General features: G+C 42.2%; 1 protein-coding gene across 20 annotated transcripts in view; it reads left to right on the forward strand.

The window, feature by feature from the left end:
- The window catches only part of PHLDB2 (pleckstrin homology like domain family B member 2), a 229,042-nt gene that overhangs the window by 152,276 nt on the left and 54,750 nt on the right, over positions 1 to 22,016 (forward strand). For 17 of the 20 annotated variants that reach the window (XM_060640043.3, XM_060640051.3, XM_060640050.3 and 14 more), the window contains 3 exons: positions 9,439 to 9,801; positions 15,214 to 15,357; positions 16,382 to 16,519. In XM_060640043.3, the coding sequence (XP_060496026.2) occupies positions 9,439 to 9,801; positions 15,214 to 15,357; positions 16,382 to 16,519 (645 nt within the window). Of the gene's footprint in view, positions 1 to 6,946; positions 7,052 to 7,439; positions 7,540 to 9,438; positions 9,802 to 15,213; positions 15,358 to 16,381; positions 16,520 to 22,016 lie in introns of those variants that run through there. The other 3 variants (XM_078452987.2, XM_078452985.2, XM_078452986.2) reach the window with 3 other exon arrangements.

Raw genomic sequence — 22,016 nt, forward strand, 5'->3', positions numbered from 1 at the left:
CTAATTATATATACAAATACGTATCTATATATATATCTTAATTACAAGCTCCTAAAATAGGGACATAGATAGAAATAGTAGGGGCAAAAAGAAAAAAAAAGAAATAGGAGGGGCAAGTAGGTTTAAGAGCTGACACACCAGTGAGTAATGGTAATTAAAAAAAATAATCTGCAGTGTGAGAGATTGATTTATGAAATGAGATTAAAACAACTGAGTTTCTTTGTCTGAGTCTGAGCAAAGACAGGATATGATAAGGTCCTCAGGTATCTGAATGATGCACGTACTCATAGGGCAGGAACACTAATGGTCTCTCGAGTATGAGGTGTAGCCACAGGCAGTGTGAAATATAAATCTGCGTTTTATGTCAAGCATGAAGTGTGTGCATTGGAGAGGAACATGGATTTTTTGGAGGGCAGTTCTTTCTAAAAGTTACTCTTGCTGTGGGAAATCTATGTTGCCCTGTATTGATTGGGATACAGGGACCAAATGGCAGTGAGTGACTGAAAAGATTCCTTCCTCCCTGGGTTACTATGGCAACTGGGCAGCCCTCTGTTGCCCAAAGCTCAGGCATGTGATGCACCACACGGGGAGGGAGTTTTGAGCAGTGGAGGAATTTTTCTCTCCTTCCAGACTGGCAGAAGAACCCCACAGATCTGTGAATTTTTCAGGGAGACATTTGGCCGCATGACGTATTTTTCCTGTGTTGCCTTTCACTGAGAACAATTGGATTTGGCTTTTAGACTTGCTTGTTTATTAGTACAGTAATCCCCCCCTTATCTGCAATTTTACTTTCCCTGGTTTCAGTTACCCACTGTCAACCTCGGTCTAGACCCAGCTGATCCTCCTTATGACCTACCATCGGAAGGTCAGTAGCAGCCTAACGCTATGTCCCAAGACCTACATCATTCACCTCACTTCATCTCATCACGTAGGCACGTTATCATCTCACATCACCATAAGAAGGGTGCGTACGGTACAATAAGATATTTTGAGAAAGACCACATCCCTACTTCTATTGCAGTGTATTGTTATATTGTTGTATTTTATTATTACTTCTTATTGTTCATCTCTTACTGTGCCTAATTTATACCTTAAACTTTACCACAGATGAGTATGTATAGAAAAAACCATAGTGTATATAGGGCTCAGTACCATCGGTGGTCTCAGGTACATCCCGGGGGTCTTGGAACATATCCCCCTCACCTAAGGGAGGACTCCTGTATTCGTGATGGTTGCCTGGGAGCCACAAGACAATTATCTATTTCACTTCCATTTTTTTTTATGGAAATCCTCTTTAATCATTGATAACAAGCACTGAGCACTTGCCTTGTGACAGACACTAACTTATTCTTTAGAATAAAACTTTATCCCGCACACGCTCCTTTACTGATTTCTCACAAGAACTCTAACGTTGGTGCCGATCTTATCATCTGTGTTTTGCAGACCAGATTATAGAAATTCAGAAGGTTGAACTCGTTCAGTGCTTCTGTGTTTTAAGTCTGGTAAGTGCCAGAACTTCAAATCCAAATCTTTGCTCTTCCCATTAAATCAGACTTAGACACAGGTTCTGCTCTGAAGATCCAGTGGTTCTGTGGGAGAGAGAATTCAATTTCCCCACATATCCTTACAATATATGGTTACAGAGAGAAGCACTGAGCTTTCTTCATGGAGTCCTGATATCTTTATTTCAAAGCTTTTCATCTTTCCGCTCACTTTACTCCTAATTTTCCTGGAGAAGTGGGAGGTACCCCTTCTCTTACAGAGTATCTATTCTGCATGAAGGCAGGGCACACTATCCTAGATTCCCAAGGGCTGGGAAGGATGGGAAGTGAAGTGTTGAGCTTTGGTAACTTATTTGAGACTGAGAGTGCATTTTGGGTTTGAAGGGAGATAGGGAAGTAGGATAGTAAATCTATGGGGTGCTCCAGTGATGATAATTTATTTTTTCTTGGGGCAGGGGGAAGGAGGGGATTTGAGTACATTTGCAGACAGAGGCGAAGGAGTCAACAAAGAAGAAATAAGAATGTAGGAGAGGGATAATTGGTAGAATAAAACCACAAAGATGGGAGGAGGGAATGTGGATGTAGTGATTCAGGCAGAGGACTTCACCTTGGAGAGACTGAGGGACTCTCCTTAGACACCTGTGCTAACACTTAAATTAAATGTAGTGTGTTTCAGAAACTATTATATATGCTATTTTTAAAATCCTCATGACAACCATACAAGAAAGATATTCTAGCAATTCCACGCTTCATACACAAAGAACTAAGACTCACAGAAGCTACATGACTTGCCCAGGGCCACGCAAGTAGCTACGGAACCAGCATTCAAACTGAAGCGGTCTGGCTCCAGAGTTCATGCTGTTAGCCACCGCGGTACATTGAAGAAAGGTGGACCCAATATATAGAAAGAGGTAGAGGAGGAAAGTTTAGGGCATTGAGCAGGATGACCTTGATCTCCTTAGACAGTGTGTTTGTGTATTTGAGTGCATTGACTGTATTTGAGAAAAGGGTACTGAAAAATCACCGAGTGCCCTGATTATCTGCAGATGCCTTACCCTCCCTCAGTATCTGGTTATCCATTATTATGGAGGCAGAATAGGAATACATGATACAAAATCCTGATAGTAGCCTGCACATAACAAATGCTTGATGTTCAAGTAGTAGCCGTCACATTATTCAGTAACTCTTCAGATAACTTGCAGTTGCCTCCAGAACAGATACAGTCATACAAAGCCATTGCTCTTTCATTTGTCAGATGGGCCTCTCTCCAGTGCAGTCCTCCGATGGGGCACACACGTACATGCTTTTTAAATGATGGATGGCAGAATAAAGCGCTTCCCTGACCACAAGCCTGAAGGTAGACTTCCCAGGTAGACCGTAATATAAAATGTTCTTAACTAGACATTAAACTGACTTTTATAAAGATAATTTGTAAAACCACAAAAATGAAAACTCCTCACTTGTATATACAATTTCTTTATCAGATCAGTTGTCCTAAACTGATAAAAATACTACTAAGGCAGGGCTCCCCGGGGGCTCAGTCAGTTGAGCGTCCGACTCTTGATTTCAGCTCCGGTCGTGATTCCAGGGTCGTGGAATCAAACCCAGTGTTGGGCTCCATGCTGAGCATGGAGACTACTTAAGATTCTCTCTCTCTCTCTCTCTCTCTCTCTCTCTCTCTCTCTCTCCTCCCTGCCCCTCTCCCACACTTGTGCATTCTCTCTCTCTAACAAAGAAAAAATGTTTTTTTAATAATAATAATACCAAGGCAATATTCTGGAAATGTGAAGGCAAGTTACGAGGTTAAAGGATGCTTGTCTCCGCATAAGACTGCCCTCTCTTCTGACACCAAGCACAAACTGAGAGACTCCCAGAAACCACCGACAGGTTCATTAACTCACTAGAAGTTCTCACAGAACCCACTGAAAGCTATTAAAGTCAGGATTATCACTTATTACAGGATTATCATTTATTTATTTTCTTTATCTACGATAAAGGATCAGCCAGGGAAGAGATGCAGAGTCAGGAGGTTCCAAATGCGAAACTTCTACTGCCCTCTCCCTGTGGCACTGGGAGTATTAGTCTACCTGCATTGGTGCGTGACAGTACGCATGGAGAATTGGCAGCCAGGGAAACCTTCCTGAGCTTCAGTGCCCAGGATTTTTATTAGGACTTCATCATGTAGGCATGACCGATTGGTGGGTTGTCAACTTGGTTAATCTTATCTCCAGGTTGACTGATATCACATGCCTCCCAGCCCCCCCCCCCCCCCCAAAAAAAAATCACATGGTTGTCTTTCTGGAGTGGCCAGCCCTCACCCAGAGAGCGATTATCAGGAGTGTCCAACCTGATGCTAAACAAAGACAATCCTATCAGGTATGACATAGAGTACCTTCCAGAAGCCAACAGCAAAGGCCTGAGCCCTCTCTGGGCCAGGCCCATTCTAAATGACACAGAAAATAAATGAGCTGCCTTTAGTAGGATCCCTGAGGCTCTCATCTCTAACTTTTGGGCCCATTACCTGCTTGAAATTAAGCAAGGCTTATCAGTCATAATGGGCTTCTGTGGAGAAAACGAAAGAAAAAAATCTCTCTCAGGCTTAAAACAACATGGATCTGTTTCTCCTTCACTCTCCATGGCCAGCATGGGTTGAATGAGGTCTCTGCTCCACATTTCCTGGCTCAGGGTCCAAGTTCATGGAGCCAGCACCATCTGGAGTGCCACTCTGCCATGGCATAGCAAGACATGTAATGAATCATGCACTGGCTGTCCAGGCAGAAGTGACACACGTTGCTTCTCACACTTCGTTGGCCAATGCAAGTTTGGTGATCATATGTGGTGTAGGGGTGGGGAATTGAAAAGCCATTTTACCCTGTGTCCAAAAAGATGAGAATTGATCATAATTGCCCCAGGTACTACCCCAAGGGATTTATCTCTAAAAACCAATAGACTCACATAAAAGACTTTTAGCCATTGCTTCTGTTTTTTACCTCCCAATTGTCCCGCCTAAGTGAGACATCAGAATGTGTTCATGGAATCCTGGAAATTCTGCTTACTTGTGGTCAGCTCCATCTCATTCTGCCATCCACTTTTAGGCCAGGGCCACTGACTCTTGCTGGTGTTTCATTTAGGGTTGTTGGTATTTGCTAAGTCCTGATACAAAGAGAAAGTTGACCCAGTTCCCTGCGTGTACTTCGTCCTTCTTTCTCCAAAGAATCCCGTCTCTCTAGCCGCAAAATAGTTGCTAATCCCTGAGCATACTGTGTTATTCCATGCTCTATGCCTTTGCGCATATGGTTCCTTTATAGAAATGCCCATCCCAAGTTACCTGGGTGGCTCAGTCGGTTGAGCATCCGACTCTTGGTTTCGGCTCAGGTCATGATCTCACAGTTCATGGGATTGAGCTCCTCGTTGGGCTCTGTGCTGACAGCATGGAGCCTGCTTGGGATTCTCTCTCTTCCTCTCTGCCTGCCCCTCCCCTACTTGTGTGTGTGCTCTCTCTTTCTCTCAAAGTAAATAAATAAACATTAAAGAAAGAAAGAAAGAAATGCCCGGCCCATGCCACTGTCCAACACCTCACACGGACTCATATTTATCCCAAGGACTCAACTCAAATTTGTCTTCCTGGAATTTTTGTCTACTACTTCCTTATATGTGAATCTATTGGTTTTCTGTAAAGCTCCTTTACCACCCTTTGCTTTAATTGACGATTTGTGCCTTTTGCTAAGGATGTAAAGGTAGACTTGCTGTCTCTTTCCATGTGTGTATCCACATTAATGGCCAGAGAGTAACTTCATAGGTCTTTATTGAATCTCTAGGGCTAACAGGAGATAGAAGTATGGCCCATACATAGCAGTTATAGTAGGTCCTCTTAAGAAAAAATACCTTCTTTCAATTAAATTATTTCTAACCACTAAAAGTTGACCCTTTCTTTTATATAACAAGTGACCCGACATAGTTACCTATAACGGAAGGAGTTTAGTAAAGATTTCAGCTGTGCTTGGGTATCAGCAACTGGTTTTTTGCACGGTTTGTTTGTGCATTACACTTACAGTCCTGGGGCCTAGACTGGCTGCTGTTGGTTACCAGGAGATGGATGGGGTTGGCAGATGGACGAGGTCCCTGATGGAGGGCTGTGAACTGCAGTGAGGCATTGCTAGACACGTTCCTCTGACAAAGAAAGAAAGCTCTGAGGTCAAAACACATTCAGTCTGCCACTTTTTTTTTTTTTCTAATTGCCGAGGGAAAGAATTGCACACCGTTTTCTTCAGGTATATATTTTAAGATCCCGTGCCCCCATTCCAAGCGTTCTGTAATATATGCAGTATGTGGAGAGGAGGCAAGGAAAATAGTGAGGGAGATCAAAAAAAATGTATTTAAAATAATTTGATTCAAATGACCTACTTTCCAAGCCCATAACACCAATGTTTTGTGCCAATCAGATGCATAGGCCGTGCACAAACGGCTTCTCAGAAGAATGCACAGCAGAATGCTGATTGGGAGACGTGGGCAGGAACTGGACATCTTCAAGAGGGTGGCCCTCCCAACTTGGCAGGTGGCCAGGTGAAGCGCCAGATGAAATGGAGTTTTAGGTAGGGGGCCACTCATCTCATTGCCAGTCCCTGGTGGTACTTGACGTTCCAGCATAATTCTTTTTTTTTTTTTTTTTATTTATTTTTGGGACAGAGAGAGACAGAGCATGAACGGGGGAGGGGCAGAGAGAGAGAGGGAGACACAGAATCGGAAACAGGCTCCAGGCTCCGAGCCATCAGCCCAGAGCCTGACGCGGGGCTCGAACTCACGGACCGCGAGATCGTGACCTGGCTGAAGTCGGACGCTTAACCGACTGCGCCACCCAGGCGCCCCGACCAGCATAATTCTTAACAGTGCCCTGTTTGGGTCTCCAAAGTGTCCTGGTCTGGAATGGGCACCCTGGTTTTAGGTCCCCCAGAATGGAGAATATTGGTGTGATGGGTGGGAAGCAGCAGGACTCCAGAGTGAAGAGGGCTCAGGGGAGAATTATTTTATGAGCGTACATTCTGTACAGGGTTTTCCTTAAAAGGCTTCATATAGTGCTTTCCAAAATGCCTCGCAGACTCTCTTCTGACGCACTTCTCGACATCAGTTTATTTTTCTTCGGTGCAGCTTTCATGGGGCCAGTGTGTCTCAGCACAGCCTGGATTTCTTTTAGACTCACGGGCAGCAGGACCGCATGTGTGTGTGACTCAAGCCTGGACAGATTGGCTGTGAACGGGGTGATAAGAATAGAGAGAAGCACATACCAGTAGACCACACTTCCTGTGCACAGGCCTTTGAATACTGCATTTCACTGTCTGAAATAGCATTCATCTTAAGGCTGGGATCATTTATTCCCCGTGGAATTAAGCAATAGCACTGGCAGCAAAAGCAACTATTTTGGGAAGGAGATGTGGGAGGAATTTTGCCGTGTCTGACAGGCTAGGCAGAAATACCCTTCGTGCTTTTGAAGACCATGCTGTTCGCCGAAGCCCCGGTAAATGGGAATTGACGACTTTCAGATAATCCCACATGTAAGTAATGTCCAGGCTAATGTACACACACTGTGATCTGTAAAGGTCAGTAAAGACTGAGTTTAGATGCTTCAACTTAAGTCCCCCAAATGGCAGAAAGAAGAACTTTTCTTTGGAGATGAGCAGTAGCTTCTAACGCAGATGCTGTTGAGAAGGGTTAAAATATAACACCTCGTTCCTGTCCCTCTCTTGACCTATGCCCTAGAACGTTGTTTTTTGCAAATTCCCATGTAAACGTTTCTTGATTGTTGAAGGAGTTTCAAATAAGGCAATGAGGGCTGTGCCCCCCCCCCCTCCCCATAAAGCTGAGGTGGGTAGGGCTTGGCAGCCGGTGGCAGCTGCAGAGATAAATAAACACCGGGCTCCTGGATGGGCAGGATGCAGGAGCGCGTGGGAAGAGGTTGTGCGGCTATGAGTACCTTCCGTGGGACGAGGCCATGAGGACAGAGCTGCAGCTGGAGACCAGAAGTTCAGTCAGTGAAAGGGAGGTGGGGGCTTAGAGGAGCCAGTTTAATAGTCCTTTTGATCAAGCTATTGTATTTGCGGGGGCTGGGGGGGGGCATACTTTTTAGAAGACGGATAAAAGCCAGATACGACTTAAATTTTTCTGTCTTGTCACTTAATTCATGTATTTTAATGGAAACCAGGGAATAATGTTGTTCTGTTCCAATTTAACTTTTCTATTAGATGGTCCTTCAACTAGTAAAGAGCTGACTGCCAGAATTTTGTCTTTATAAATTAGCTGCCATTAGAAAGTGAAAATAGCAGCCCAGTGTTACTTAAAAGTGTTCTATTTTGTTACTGATAACCAGTTTGGAAAATGTTTATCTATGGAAGGCTTCCGAATTCTGTTTTCAATGTGGTACATATAACCACAACAGGGTTTTGTTGTTGTTGTTGTTATTTTATCATTTTTCTTTTCACTTTGGCCTTGGAATTATTGTGGGAGGCAAAGATGTTGAGGTTCCCCACCCCAAAGAGTGCTATCCAGGCTTATGATAAGTATCTCATAAATTATATCCTATGCCTCACAAATGTATAAGTGAATTTGCTTAAAGTCAAAAACATCAATATCTACTTGTTTTGCATGGGAAACTTGGTGAAGGGTCAGTAGTGGTATTGTTATAGATATTAATGGCCTGTGTATTGATTTTTTTAAGTTTATTTATTTATTTTGAGAAAGAGAGAGTATGTACAGGGGAGGGACAGAGTGAGAGCAAGAGAGAGAGAGAGAGAGAGAGAGAGAGAATCCCAAAGCGGGCTGACTTGTCAGTGTGGAGCCCAATGCAGGACTTGAACCCACGAACCATGAGATCATGACCTGAGCCAAAACCAAGAGTCACATGCTTAACCGACTGAGCCAGACACCCCTTATATTGATTTTTGTAAGCAAGTGAACTATCATTTTATTTTTCAGTTAACTGAACCAAAGATGTAATGGTATCAGAATCTGAAATACCTTGATGTCTTTCTATCTGGACTTGACATGAAGAGTTTTTCATTTTTATGCAATATTTCTACTTCTTTATAATTTTATTTTTTCTTGATTTTTATTTTGTGTTTATTAATTTATTTTGAGAGAGAGAGAGCACAAGTGGGGGAGGAACGGGGCGGGGGGAGAGGGAATCCCAAGCAGACTCTGCACTGACAGAGCCCTATGTGGGGCTTGAACCCACGAACCATGAGATCATGACCTGAGCTGAAATCAAGAGTTAGATGCTTAACCAACTGAGCCACCCAGGTGTCCCTCTACTTCTTTATAATTTTAATTACTCATGTGAGAAAATGGTGGAAAAGACCTTTATCTTGTGAGAAGATGTAAGAAAAGTATAGAAAAATTTGAAGCATGTCAAGAAAAAAATATTGAAAAAATTTCAAAAAAAATTATATTTTAAATTAAAAGATCCTCTAAGTAGTATTCATCTTTTTGTGCATCTATTTGTCTAGGATGTTAGAGAATTAATTTTAAGTGCAAGAGTTAAGTTGGCTAATATGTTAGAGGCAGAGAGATAGAAATGGAAGGAGGGTGGAGATTTTTTAAAAAGGAGATTGAGGGGCACCTGGGTGGCTCGGGTGGGCAGCCGACTCTTAATTTCAGTTCAAGTCATGATCTCGCCATTCCTGAGTTCGAGCCCTGCATTGGGATCTAGGCTGACAGTGCAGAGCCGGTGTGGGATTCTCTCTCTCTCTCTCTCTCTCTCTCTCTCTCTCTCTCTTCCTCTCGTGCACATGCTCTCTCTATGTGAGTAAATAAGTACATAAGTAAACTTAAAAATGGATTTACCTGTGGGATGAAATTGCCAGTGGTCCCAGCCTCTTCAGTCTTTTTATTTGTGATTGTCTGCATTCTCACACACTCACTGACCTTCCCGTCTTCTGTGTTCTAGGAGAGACAGCGTCTGGAGACGATCCTCAGTCTCTGTGCTGAATACACAAAGCCCGACAGTCACTTGTCCACTGGCACCACCGTGGCAGATGTTCAGAAAATCAATAAGGAGCTCGAGAAGCTGCAGCTGTCTGATGAGGAGTCTGTGTTTGAAGAAGCCGTGATGAGCCCTGAAACCAGATACAGGTGCCACCAGAAAGGCTCTCTCCAAGAGACGGACTTGGCGGTCTTCGGGGGCGTTGGTCAGAGCAGTGCCAGCTTCCTTTCCCCCAGGAGCATCAGGAATGAGGACCTGCTCAGGGACCTCACGTCTGCCTTCCTGAAACCTTCCAACGAGTCCGCTTATCTTAGTATCCTACCGAAGGTAAAGGCTACAGAGCAAGAAAGACCAGGATTTAGGGCCTGGGGCTCTCTGCATCTGCATTGGCCTAGAGACTAGAGGTTTTACCGTGCTTGTTTTCCAAAATGTTTTCAGTGAAGCTTCCATTTAAGAGGTAATTAGCTAAACAATGTGCAGCAAATTAGGGTGTTTAGTGTGAAGTAACAAATTTGCACTGTAAAAAATGTAGCAGTACAGAAAAGTAAGAAGAAGGAAGTTTCTCTTTTCTCTGCCCTCTCCCAGTTGTACACCTGAGAGATAAACACAAAGTATCTTACCTGCCTTCTTAATGTTTCTGTGCATATACAAAGCCCCATGTTATAGGCACAGATGTACAGATACACACACATAGCGTTCTGGTCTTTCTTTCCTCACTAAATGTCTTACACATCTTTGTGTTTCAGTACACACAGCTCTGCCTCATTCTTTTCAACAGCTGAATAGTATTCTCTTGTTTGGAAATACTAGTTATTTTATTATTTTTTTTAAGTTTATTTGAGAGAGACAGAGCACGAGTGGGGGAGGGGCAGAGAGAGAGGGAGAGAAAGAATCCCAAGCAGGCTCCATGCTGTCATCATGGAGCCTGATGCAAGGCTCTAACCCATGAAACTGAAAGATCATGACCTGAGCCGAAACCAAGAATCAGACACTTAACCGACTGAGCCACCCAGGCACCCCTGGAAATACTATTTAAATTGTTTTCTACTTTTTTTATTAATAAAACCTATATGCAGCAAATATTCTAGTATGTGTGTGTGTGTGTGTGTGTGTGTGTGTATACACACACACACACACACACACACACATATATATATATATGTATAGATAGGTAGATAGATAATCTATACAGATATATCTATACAGATATATATATATATACCTATATATATATGTCTATATATATATTTGCACCACTGTGCAAATGTATCTGCAAGATCACTTACTAAAATTGAAATTAATGGATGAAAGAGTTTGCATATTATTCATGTTAGTCAATTATTCCAAATTATACTCTGAAAAGACTGTATATTTCCAGGCGACACTTTCGCTAACAGTTTATGGGCACCCCTTGCTCTTCATACACTTGCCAAGGCTGTATATTATCAAAATTCTTCAATTGGCCTGATTAATTGGTGTTTAATTTGCTTGTCTTTAACTATGCATGAAGTTGGGCATCTTTTCATATTTTAGTCGTTAAGTTGTATTTTGACCCACTTCTTCACGTTCTTCACTCATTTTTAAAAATTGTCTTGTTTTTACTAAGTAGTGAGAGTTATAAGAAAATTAGTCTCTTATCATGAGTGGTTTTCCCCTTGACTTTACTCCTGATATTTTTTAGATATATAAGAGTTTAAGATTCACAGTTAGTCATAATTATTACTCAGTCTCCTGGCTGTATATTGATTTTAAAATGTCTTCTGAATTTGAGGATTTCTTAAATGGAATTGAAGGAGAATCTTCTGGTGTTACTTTTTTCACATAAGTTAGGAATCTTTTTTCAATGAAATTAAAAATTGTCCTATGTCTTTTCTAGAAAGGTCATAAGAGAGCCGTAATAAGATATAAATTTTATTGGAATAAAATAAACACACAAAAAGTGGTAATAAGGAGGAAAAAACAGAAACCATAATCACAAGAATTTACTTAGTTAAATAGACAGGATTAGGTTATTAAGTAACGCTGATCATTAAGTTCAATTCTGAGATTCATGGCAATTATGGCCAAAGGATCAAAACCAAAAAAGATATATCAGTTAAATTTTTGTTATAAGAGGGACACAAACTGGTTAAGAGAAAGACGTCATCATGATCCCTAATTCTGGAGGTAGTTTATCACATGGAGTATAGTTCAGGAGGAATTGGTGTGTTTGTTTTGTCTTTGGCCACAACAAGACTTTTTCAGTGTTCCTAGTTAGCAGTCCACATCTACCTTCTGAGTCCCTTCTTCATCTGCATTAGGACTCGGAAATGTGCAATCCTTCTTTCTCCTGATGACCACATTGACCTTCCTCATTCTCAGTGGAGAGCAGTTCTGAATAGGACATCTGTCTCTATTGCCAGAATGTTGTAACTGTTAGAAACTAGGATCTGGGGGGCAAATCAAAAGTCGTTTGTGTTCAGGCAAAGTAAATGGCCCACCGTTTGAAGACTTGAGCTGTTTTCATCAACCACTGGGTTTTCTTTGAAGTCCGTGGCTTCCTTTACATTTAAAATCCTTTCCCATTTCTTCCATCATGGACAGCTGCCAGATTTTTGTTAAAACAGTAAGCTGTGTGTGTCTCTCTCTAAGGACAATCTTTAGGGAGACAGGTTTCCTCCTGAAGAGGGCTGTGACAAGAAAGCTGCTGGTGTGTAAATGGGTGGATCATGGCAGATGTTTTTAATTGCTCAAATATGCTTTTGTGGAAAAGGAGGCCTCTGAAGCTTCCAGCAGCCTCCGTTGTGGCAAGACATATAAGACCGTGTATCCTTTCGAGACAGGAAATATCAAAGGCACCTCTGGTTACAGGCAACAGCTTAGACAGGCAGCAAGTGAGGGGGATGAGTTCCAAGGAGGGAGGTTTGCATTTATTACTTTTTGGAGACAGATATATGTTACTTCAAGACAACAGACAGAAGAATGCTTTCTTAAAAGTCCTGCCCATTTGTTTTGGACGCTTTTCTCTTAGTCATCTGCTCGCTGAATTCCTGGCTTAGCAAAGGACAGTGTTTGTTATTAATCGATCTAAGGATGAGTGGAGAAGAATGTGAAAACACTCTAAGCTGCTTTAAGGAAATGAAGATTTTAATGATATTTAGGAAACCTGAGATTTACCATTCTGGAACTTGTTTTACCTAACACTTAAAGATACCGATGACCTTAGAAATAGGCTAATTTTAACTGGCTTTTGTGAACTTGTCTTCCTCTCCCTGAGGTGAAAGCTGAGAGTAGCTCTCTCTTCTTTCTCCCTTTTTTCCTGTCACGTTGAGATGGGATTGGCGCACGGCACCGTGTTCGTCTGTGTATGGCATCATGACCTGACCGACACATATTGTGACATGATTACCACAAGTTTAGCTAACATCCATCACCTCATTTAGTTATTTGAGAAAAAAATGTTATTTTTCCTCGAGAACTTTTTCTTTCTTCTCTTTTTAGTAATCATTCTGTCTACAGTGGACAACCCTCACACTTGTAACTTCCTCTGGTTGCAAGACGTTTCTAAGAAGAGATTGGGGGGGAGGGGGGAAGGCAGCTACAAAGTGTCTTGTTCCTACTCTCCCTCCCCTTTCTCTGTGGAGGCCAGGTTACCTCAAAGAAGGGATATTTAGAGATGTTCATACATGTGTAAATAATATTTTCATCCCATTCTATCACAAACCATTCAGAGTTTTATAATGCCTTTGGAAGCTATTGCTTTTTTATAAATAACAAAAAGAACAACCGTTTCCTAGAGAGCATTTATTGCTATAAACAGCCTCTCAAGTTGTCTGTTATCAAATATGCCGATGGTGATAAATTTTTTAGAAACTTTCAGTTAGACATTTATAATTGCCACGGTTCTCTTTCTTCACCCACTGCTTGCTTAGAAAGTTTGTAGTTATGCAGATTGTTCAGTTTTTGTTTTCTCCTAATGCTTTACTTCCACCAAGTGAGAGAGATATTTTTAAACCCTGTTGGCGGTTGAAATCTAATATGAAATGTTGACCCAACAGGATACTGGCCTTCTTGAGGCTTTCCTGCTAGGATTACACGTCAGTGATTTTGGAATGCCATTCACTGTTACAGGCGTCCCTCACGCCCTAAAACGGGCACCTGAGTATTAGGACAATGAGATTCATTGTCTGTGATCAAAAAAGGTCAGCAGTTGTTTTCTTAATTGGTAAAATGCTGCATTGAAGATGGCCATTAAAGGGCTAAATGTTAAAGCTTGGAAGGTCCACATACCTCTGCGAATCAACCGGAGATACTGTGGCATTTCAATTGTTTAATCTCTGTGAGGAGCAGTGAAGTAGGGTAAAGAATAAAGAATATGAATAAAGAATATGACATAATGGCTATCTTCCTAAAGTTATTTTTAAGATCATTAAATAAATGAACTTAGCACGGCATACCAAATGTTAATGATCTCTTTGGTTAGTATGAATATTCTTTGTACCGATTTATGAGTAATTTTCAATAATTTACTTATGGAGGCTGCTCTTTTCACTGTGCAATTGTGAAATTGTTTGATGATTGACTTACTAATGAAAAGAAATAATTTCTTTTTCAAAGAGAGATAGAAATTAAGTAAATAGTGTGCCAATCCCCCAGCACCCCTTGACCTACAGAGAGACTGATCTCTATCAGGTGGTATCTAGGGTGACTAATCGGAAATTCCTGAAAGAAGAGGCTATTTTCAATTCACTCTACTCTCTTCATAAAACAATAGGCAGTCCCATTTTGGCTAAATGTGTATGACCTAAAATATTTCTTTATTTCCTGGGCATTTGTGGTAACTCTGTTACACCTATGGGGTGTAAGTATGCCCTCTCTTACTTAATTTCTTTCCTGACTTTCACTTTCCTTTCCAAGGGAACACAGGTTTTTCTGTGAAGTGGTTTTACAAATGATAACCAGTGTGCTATTTTGTGTCATAAAAGCCCATCGGCCCAGGGAGTGTCTTAAACATTAGACGTGAAGAAAGTAGTGTAGGATAAAGACAGTAAGTAGTGTGCGAGCACAAGTGAAACATGACTTTATATTAAGTGTGTCGTTTTTAGTCATCTGGGGAGTCACTAAAGTAACGAGGTCTTGTATTGTCATGGTTTTTCACTTCATGGAACATTTCGGTGAAATGGGCCAAGTGTATCGTGTCCTCACTTTTCCACCATGTGTTGGAAAAGAAACAAATCAGCCTGAATACTCATCTGCAGATAAGCCTAGTAGTGGGACGCAGTAGTGAGGCTGGAGATTGAAGAGACCGTTGTAGGAGATGTGCTCACTTGGAGACGGGAGAGAATATGGGGCTTGGCGTGAGGGTAGCAGCCTGTTCAAGAGATCCCTGAGGAAGATGTCAAAAGTCTTGTCTAGCTCTAGTTCTAGTTCTTGGCCATACCAAACTTCCTCTGTAACCTTAGAGCAGTCACTGTAATTTCTATGGACCACAACCTCCTCATCTGTAAAATCTCTTAGTTATTTCAGCTTTAAAAGGATATGAATTGGTAAATTTAAGTTGGTTTGTATGAGGTAACTTAAGAACCTTACTGCTGGGGATCTGTGAGAAAATGCACAATTCCAATTGAACAATCACAAGGATGCTTTTAGAATTCCAAGAGGCACAGAGACTGTGAAACACTAGACTTACTACTGGTTTATAAATTGGGAAATTCTGGAGTGGAAATGTGAATAGCCCTTTTCTGTGTTGATTAATTGCAGACCCCAGAGGGTATAAACGAAGAACAAAGGATTCAGGAGTTGGCAGCAATGGAAGAAACCCGGATAGCAATTCTCAATAACCTCGAGGAACTTGAACAAAAAATCAAAGATATAAATGACCAGATGGATGAATCTTCCAGAGAGGTATAAACCAGGGTTTGACTTTTTACCCTTCTCTTTTTAACTCTCTTTCCTTCAGCTTAAAAATATTACTGCCTATTAGGGCATAGGCTTTGGAAGCAGAATACATAGAAATCAACATGAGTTAACATTTTTTTTTCAGTGAGTCCTGTATAGGGTAAAAATACCTTTTTTAAAATATTTCTTTTTTCCTTGTCTTTTTTTTTAAGTCAGATGAAACAAACATATGAAGCCATTTTTAACGAACTCTGGGTATAACCAATTTTGTCTTAACTAGTGTATGTTTTCTGACTTTCTACATGCAGATCTCAGCTGAGGTCCCACATATTTAGGTCTCCAAGTTCAAATCCAACAAACATTTTCTGAATATGCTCACTATGCGTTGGACATCATGTTGGTACACAGGGGGATTTGCGTATGAATCAGTCCTTGACCTCGCTTCTGGGCTTTGTAGACCAGAGAGGAAACAGACACATGGTCTGTTACTGTATCTCCATGGAGCAAGAAGGAACAAATGATTCTGCCTAGCATGTTTATACTCACAGATGATGCAGATAGCTATAAGTAGAAGGGGACTGCTCACCTGTCATCTTATACACAGCCCTTGGATGCCCCTCCTGCTGACATTGCTAAGAATCCATTGCTTGCATGCTGACTGGGTGTAATTTTCACCTCCCATGCTCTGTGGACAAAGAAAGACACGGCTGCTCCCAAGATGGTTCGTGCTTGAGCCTGAATCTGAGCAAATCGGCAAAATATTATTGAGAAGTAAGCAGAAGAGGGGTTATAGTAGAAAAATTAAATGATAGGTAGATTTCTTAGTGAATATATTGTGGGTCACCAGCTTCCTTACGTAGGAATTCCGAATCTCAACTGGACTCTCGGAACTGTTCTCTATGGCACCAAAGTCCGGCTGATAACGTAGTACTTTTTGAAATTTGTAGCTGTTAAAAATGCATCTCTAACGTGGGCAGTTGAGAATCTCTCTGAAAGTGAAACACCTCTGAGCTTTGTTTTGTGTCCCCAGTTGGATATGGAATGTGCTCTTTTGGATGGAGAACAGAAATCTGAAACAACTGAACTTATGAAAGAGAAGGAGATTTTGGATCATCTAAACCGGAAAATAGCCGAACTGGAAAAGAACATTGTCGGTGAAAAGACCAAGGTAAAAGAAAAGTATATTTGAATGCAATCTTTATGAGTAGCATGGTGGTTCTATTTGTTTGGATTTAAATGCCATATGAATTCCCTTGGTTTTGGATTTGTGTGTCATGCTCCTACAGACAGTAGTACCAGAGGAAAGTCTTAAGATGAGGTAAGTTCTTCCCAAAGAACCGTCAGGGACTGAGCAGCAGGTGCTAAGGGAGTAGAGCCCATGAAACTTTCGAGCTGATAGGAAAGCTTCTCCTACTTGAGATGAGTGACTTAATTGCTTTTTTCCAACAGCCTTGCTGCTCTTCTGATTGTGCTGTGTTTTTTTGAAAAATGGTTTTAGTATACTAAACTTCTTAACCACTGGTATCCTATAGGGGATGACTTAAGCATATTTGAATACGGTTGTCTTTTTTTTTTTTTTTTTTTTTTTTGGTCATTTTTCTGGTTGTTATTTTCTCTGGGAAATAGTTTACTTACTCTCCTACCACATTTGGAGTCAGTGATGGCTAAACTAAGCCTAAAATTAAAAAATGAAATTCCGATTTAGGAAAGAGAAAGCAAACGAACTTTAACACGTTTTTTTCTTTTTTCCTTGCTCACCATCTTCTTTACTAAGCCGAGAAAAAGACAAAAAATTCCGTTTGAGCAAGTTCTAGTAGGCAAGGATTTCTATGTGGAAGGATTTCTGCTGAATGCGGCTTCCTTTTTTAGGCTCTTCTTTGTTTGAGACCTATAAATAAGGGCATTTGATCTTGGTGCCAGAGAATGAGCTCAAAGTGATATTGTCAGAAATTGATGTCAGACTAAAAGCTGCACATCAATTTCTTGGTTGCCTGCTTGTCAAGATTAACTACACAGCTTTTTCACATTAAGTTTTATGTATGTTCCTTCAAGCTCCAGGCTTTGAAACAGTAAAGAATCCATTTGGGTAGGTGGTATGTATGTCTTTAAAAGCTCAAAACCAAGTCAAAGGATTAATTGTCTAGATCTGCACTTAAGGAGGATGATGCTTTTCAAAGATTCTGCCCTGATACAGCAAGGAACAGTGGGAAGCAGTAGATGTGTTTGTTTGGGGTGCGTATTAGTATTTTACTATTTATGTCATACTGGAAAACTCATGGCACATAGGATAGGGTATCCTGTTATCTATGAGCCTCTCTGCCTTCCCCATCCATGTAGCATGTGGTTATTTATCTTTGTGTAGCCCACATATGGCACGGCCCGCAAATTCTATTTGTCTCCATCATTAGCATGAGACAGAAAAGTGAAGCAAGTAGGGTCAATGCTTAACCCCACTTCCCAGGGAAAGTTGTGTCATATTCTGTGGCCCTCAGGGCATAGTAGACCTCCAGGAACATGGGCAGAAACAAGAAAGGAGGCCACCTCCATCCTTCCTATTATTGTGTTGGTAAGCCTGACAGACGCTCTGCATAGGAGAGGGGACAGTGGAGGCTTCAAGTGTGGGATTGGCCCTTGCAGCTGTTGGGGGATTCATTAGTCTTAGAAAGTTGGATTATTGTCTGTCATCACACGATGTGAAAAATGGCAGAAACTGGCTTTGGGATTCCAGAGAAGGATGAGGGAAGTGGAAACAGACCGGGTGAGATGATGTTATACATACTTTTGACAACCAAAGTCAAATAGAGACTCAGCACCACTTGGCAGCATTATTGTGTTTTTCAAAGAAACTTAAACCATTTTATGACATGGCTATTTCATTCTTTTACTCTACTCAAACCTCTGGTCCATTTTCCTCCCGCTGAGATGACCTCACCACCTACTTCCCTGAGAAACCAGATGTATCCCATCCCTTCAAGCTAAGGAGGGTTCCCTCTTCCCCTCAAAGATAAGTGCCTTAAAGGTCAGTTCTTGTACCCTATCACTCCATTGTGAGCCCTCTTCCTCACTTCCTGATTTACCATTCCCCCAGATGCAGTTGGGTGAGGCCCCCACTATTCCATCAGGTTTGTGCCTGTTAAGACTCCTGAAGCCCTAGGTGCCGCCCACCTCACTGCATGCTTTTTAGTCCTCTTGTGATCAGACTTCCTGAGCAGCATTCAAGACAGGGGACAAACCTGTGTCCTTGCCCTGGCCCCTCCCCGCCCCACCCCTTGGCCTCTGGGTGCCCCCTCATCTGGTATTCCTTGTCTTTCTCTTATTCATTATCTCTGACTTTTCCAACTGAGTTCCCTTTGCTTGTCCCTCTGCCTCTATACAACCAGTTGTTAGAGTGTTTGTCTCTGAGCTGAACCCTCTTCTCTTGTAGCCTCACATTCTTTTATAGCCACGGCTTCCCATCACCTGTATATGCTGGTGACTGTCCAGTGTATGTCTTTAGCCTACAACCCTTTTCTGAACTTCTGACTCCTATCCAGTAGCCTACCCGACATCTACACTCAGAAATTTCACGGCTATTGCCAAGTGAACACTCATAATGAACTCTTGATCCTTCCCCTTGTCTTCCAAATCCCTCCCCGGCCACCCACCCACCCCTGCCTCCCCACCCCCCACCGCCCCCCACCCTGGCCTCCACCAGTCCTCTTCTTCCTCCAGTTTTCCCAGTCTGGGCGATGGCATATAGAGCCACCTCTAGGTCCAAATAGAAACCTGGAGGTAGATCTTGACACTTCTTTTTCTCCATCACCCTCACATTATAGTGATTCCAGAAAGAGTTCCCAATTACTTCAACCTCTCAGCATCTCCACTAACAGCCTTCTCTTCTAAACCATCAGAATCTCTTCTTTAGTTAACATTCCATTTGCTTTCCTTTAGTTCCTTCTCTTCACAGCAGTGAGAGTGATCTTTAAAAATACAGAAATTGGGTCATGGTGCACCTGGGTGGCTCAGTCAGTTAAGTAAGCATCTGACTCTTGATTTCAGCTCAGGTCATGATCCATGGTGAGCGTGGAGCCTGCCTGGGATTCTTTCACTCCCTCTCTGCCCCTCTCTCATTCGCTCTAGATAGATAGATAGATAAATAAATAAATAAATAAATAAATAAATATTAGATCATATCATTCTGATTTGTGTTCCAGCATATTTTATATAAATCTTAATTCCTGAGCTGGCGTGTGCCTTTCTGTCATTTTCCCCTCCTTCATATGATGTGCACCGTGGCCTTCTTTCTATTTGTTTAGACAGCCATCCTCCCCCACTTCCTGCCAGATCTGTTTCCTTGCAGATCTGTTTCCCATGCCTGGAATTCCCTGCCCCATATTCCATATCTTGTCGGTTCTGTCCTTCAGGGCTTAGGTTCATTGTTAGCTTTTCAGAAAAGCCCTTTCAGGCTGTTCCAGTCCGGAGTGTGTTCTCCCTGTTGTTCTTTTAGTCCTTTTACAAATCACATTTCATGATTCACATTTGCTTTGGGCTTGTGAGGTATTGATCTCCCTCTCTAGCCTGTGAAATAGAGCAAGGCCCCGCTAGCCACTGTTTACCCAGCTTACGGGAGATGTTAGAATACCACCCAGCATGCGTTGGGAATAGTGTCCCTGCGTCTCCTGCTAACAGTGAGTCCAGGCTGGGCCTTAACAGAAACACAGAGCCAAACACCTGCTCCAGAGCTACGTGCTGCCAAGTTCAGGCCATCTGGGATGGTCTGCTTATGTGCACATGCCAGTGGATTTCTAGTCAGGCTGCCAGTGGAGCCCGAGTGTAAGACAGAAGGAGGAAGTGGCCTTTGCCCTTTTGGATCTCGTTTCCTTTTCTATACACCTGTTGCTGCTGTCAGACATAAACTGTGGAATGAGAAAACCAAAACCTGAAAAGATATCCCTGCCAGGCAAGCTCTGCTTCAGATGTTGATGGCACATCCTGTGAGCCTGGTCCTAGTGTTTTGGAGACAAGGCCTGGGGCCATAGGAAGAAGGCTTAATAACACCTCAGATTTCAAACACTGGTGTGAAATTATCGACATCGTTTCCTTGGCAATCGAGGCCAGTCTTTACTATTGTCTCTTACCGGCTTTGGGGACTGTGATTCTGTTTTACCTATTTGGTATAAATGAATGTACAGGTATCACTCGCTGCAAAAGTTCACGTTATGCCACTTCACGTTTGTGCAAGACCTCCATTAGTACCTGTTTTCACTAACTCAAAGGAACCGCAAGAGGATTTGTGCTTTTATGAAAAAAGGCAGGAGGTGAAAACAGCCTTCAGGTGTGTACCGCACTCAGCGTTTACCCCGCAGGAAGCAGCAGAGTGGCGCCCCCAGGCGCCCTCCCCGGGAACTACAGCAGCCTCTTAGCATCAAGCCCTCACCGCCTGACCATTTATGTCGTGCGTCAGTTAAATGGGCAAGATGTGTCCTAAGGTATCAGAAAAACCTAACAGAGGTTATTTGGGGGGGGGGGGGGGGGGGGAGGTGTCTGGGAATGCTTAAAACTTTCCCCCTATAAATTAGTGGTAATTGCTTCTTTGCTTTACACCCTTTACGCTTTATGAAAGGTTTCATAGGAGCGTTCCACTTTCAGGTACAGGGGGAAACCTGTACGTTAGAGATGACTACTATTCATTATATGTTACCATATAAAATATAAACTGTAGACATATTTATATATACAATATAAAACAGAGACCATGTGTTCAATTATATATTTACTGAACATTTTTGCAGAGGCTCCCTGAGCTCACTTTCCCTCTGCCCTCATGGGTTCCACTGTCAAGACCATCAAGACGTCCATTTCCATGCGGCTCTATACCACCTGCCTGTCATGTCCTCAGACAGTAGCTACATCACACATAGAGTCTCTAGTAACACGGATAAACCCTGCACAAATACAAGTATCGGACTAGAACATAAGTCCAGAGAGGATATTTATTTGAAGAAGTGGTAAGCAAAGAGGCCATAGTGTTTTTCTGGGGCGAGTAAAAGGAGAGACAATTACTAATCTCTGCCCTAGTGAACCGATTCAGTTTAATGAGCTTGGTGGCAGAGCAGAGAAGCCAGCAGAACCATGAAGCTCAGTTCTGGCGAAGGCCTGGTTGTGGACTGGCTTCCCTTCTTTCCACTCTCCCTGCCCCCCCCCCCCACAACTTTCCCCCTCTAAGCAAAGCCAAAGGAAGGGACTGCTGAGCAGGTGTGGACATACGCATTTCTTTATGTAGGTTTCCTTCTGGTTTTGCCTATTTCTGACTACATTAAGAACCCAAAACTAAAAATAGTTTTCCAATTTCCTCTACTTTATTATAGAGGAATTGCAATTTCCTCTAAGATTATTCTCTTTGTCTCCTTTGGCATACAAAACTCCGTAGTTGTACTGAGGTTCAGTAAAATGGTCAAGGAGGGGCTGTGCGTCCGTAGTCTTGTTGAAGAATCTTTCCATTACCCGGATGCTCATCATAAAGCTCAACCATTCTTTATTTTAGGATCTGTCCCCACACAGATAGATTATGGTGTTTTGTTGTTTTCCTGGCCTGTACATTTTCATAACAAAACAGGCTTAAAAGTGTGAGTTGAAGCTTAAATCACTCTATGCCATACGCCATGTTCCACAATGAAATCTTAAGT

The sequence above is a fragment of the Panthera onca genome, chromosome C2 (genome assembly GCF_046562875.1).
Source record: "Panthera onca isolate mPanOnc1 chromosome C2, mPanOnc1 haplotype 2, whole genome shotgun sequence".
Taxonomy (NCBI): Eukaryota; Metazoa; Chordata; class Mammalia; order Carnivora; family Felidae; genus Panthera; species Panthera onca.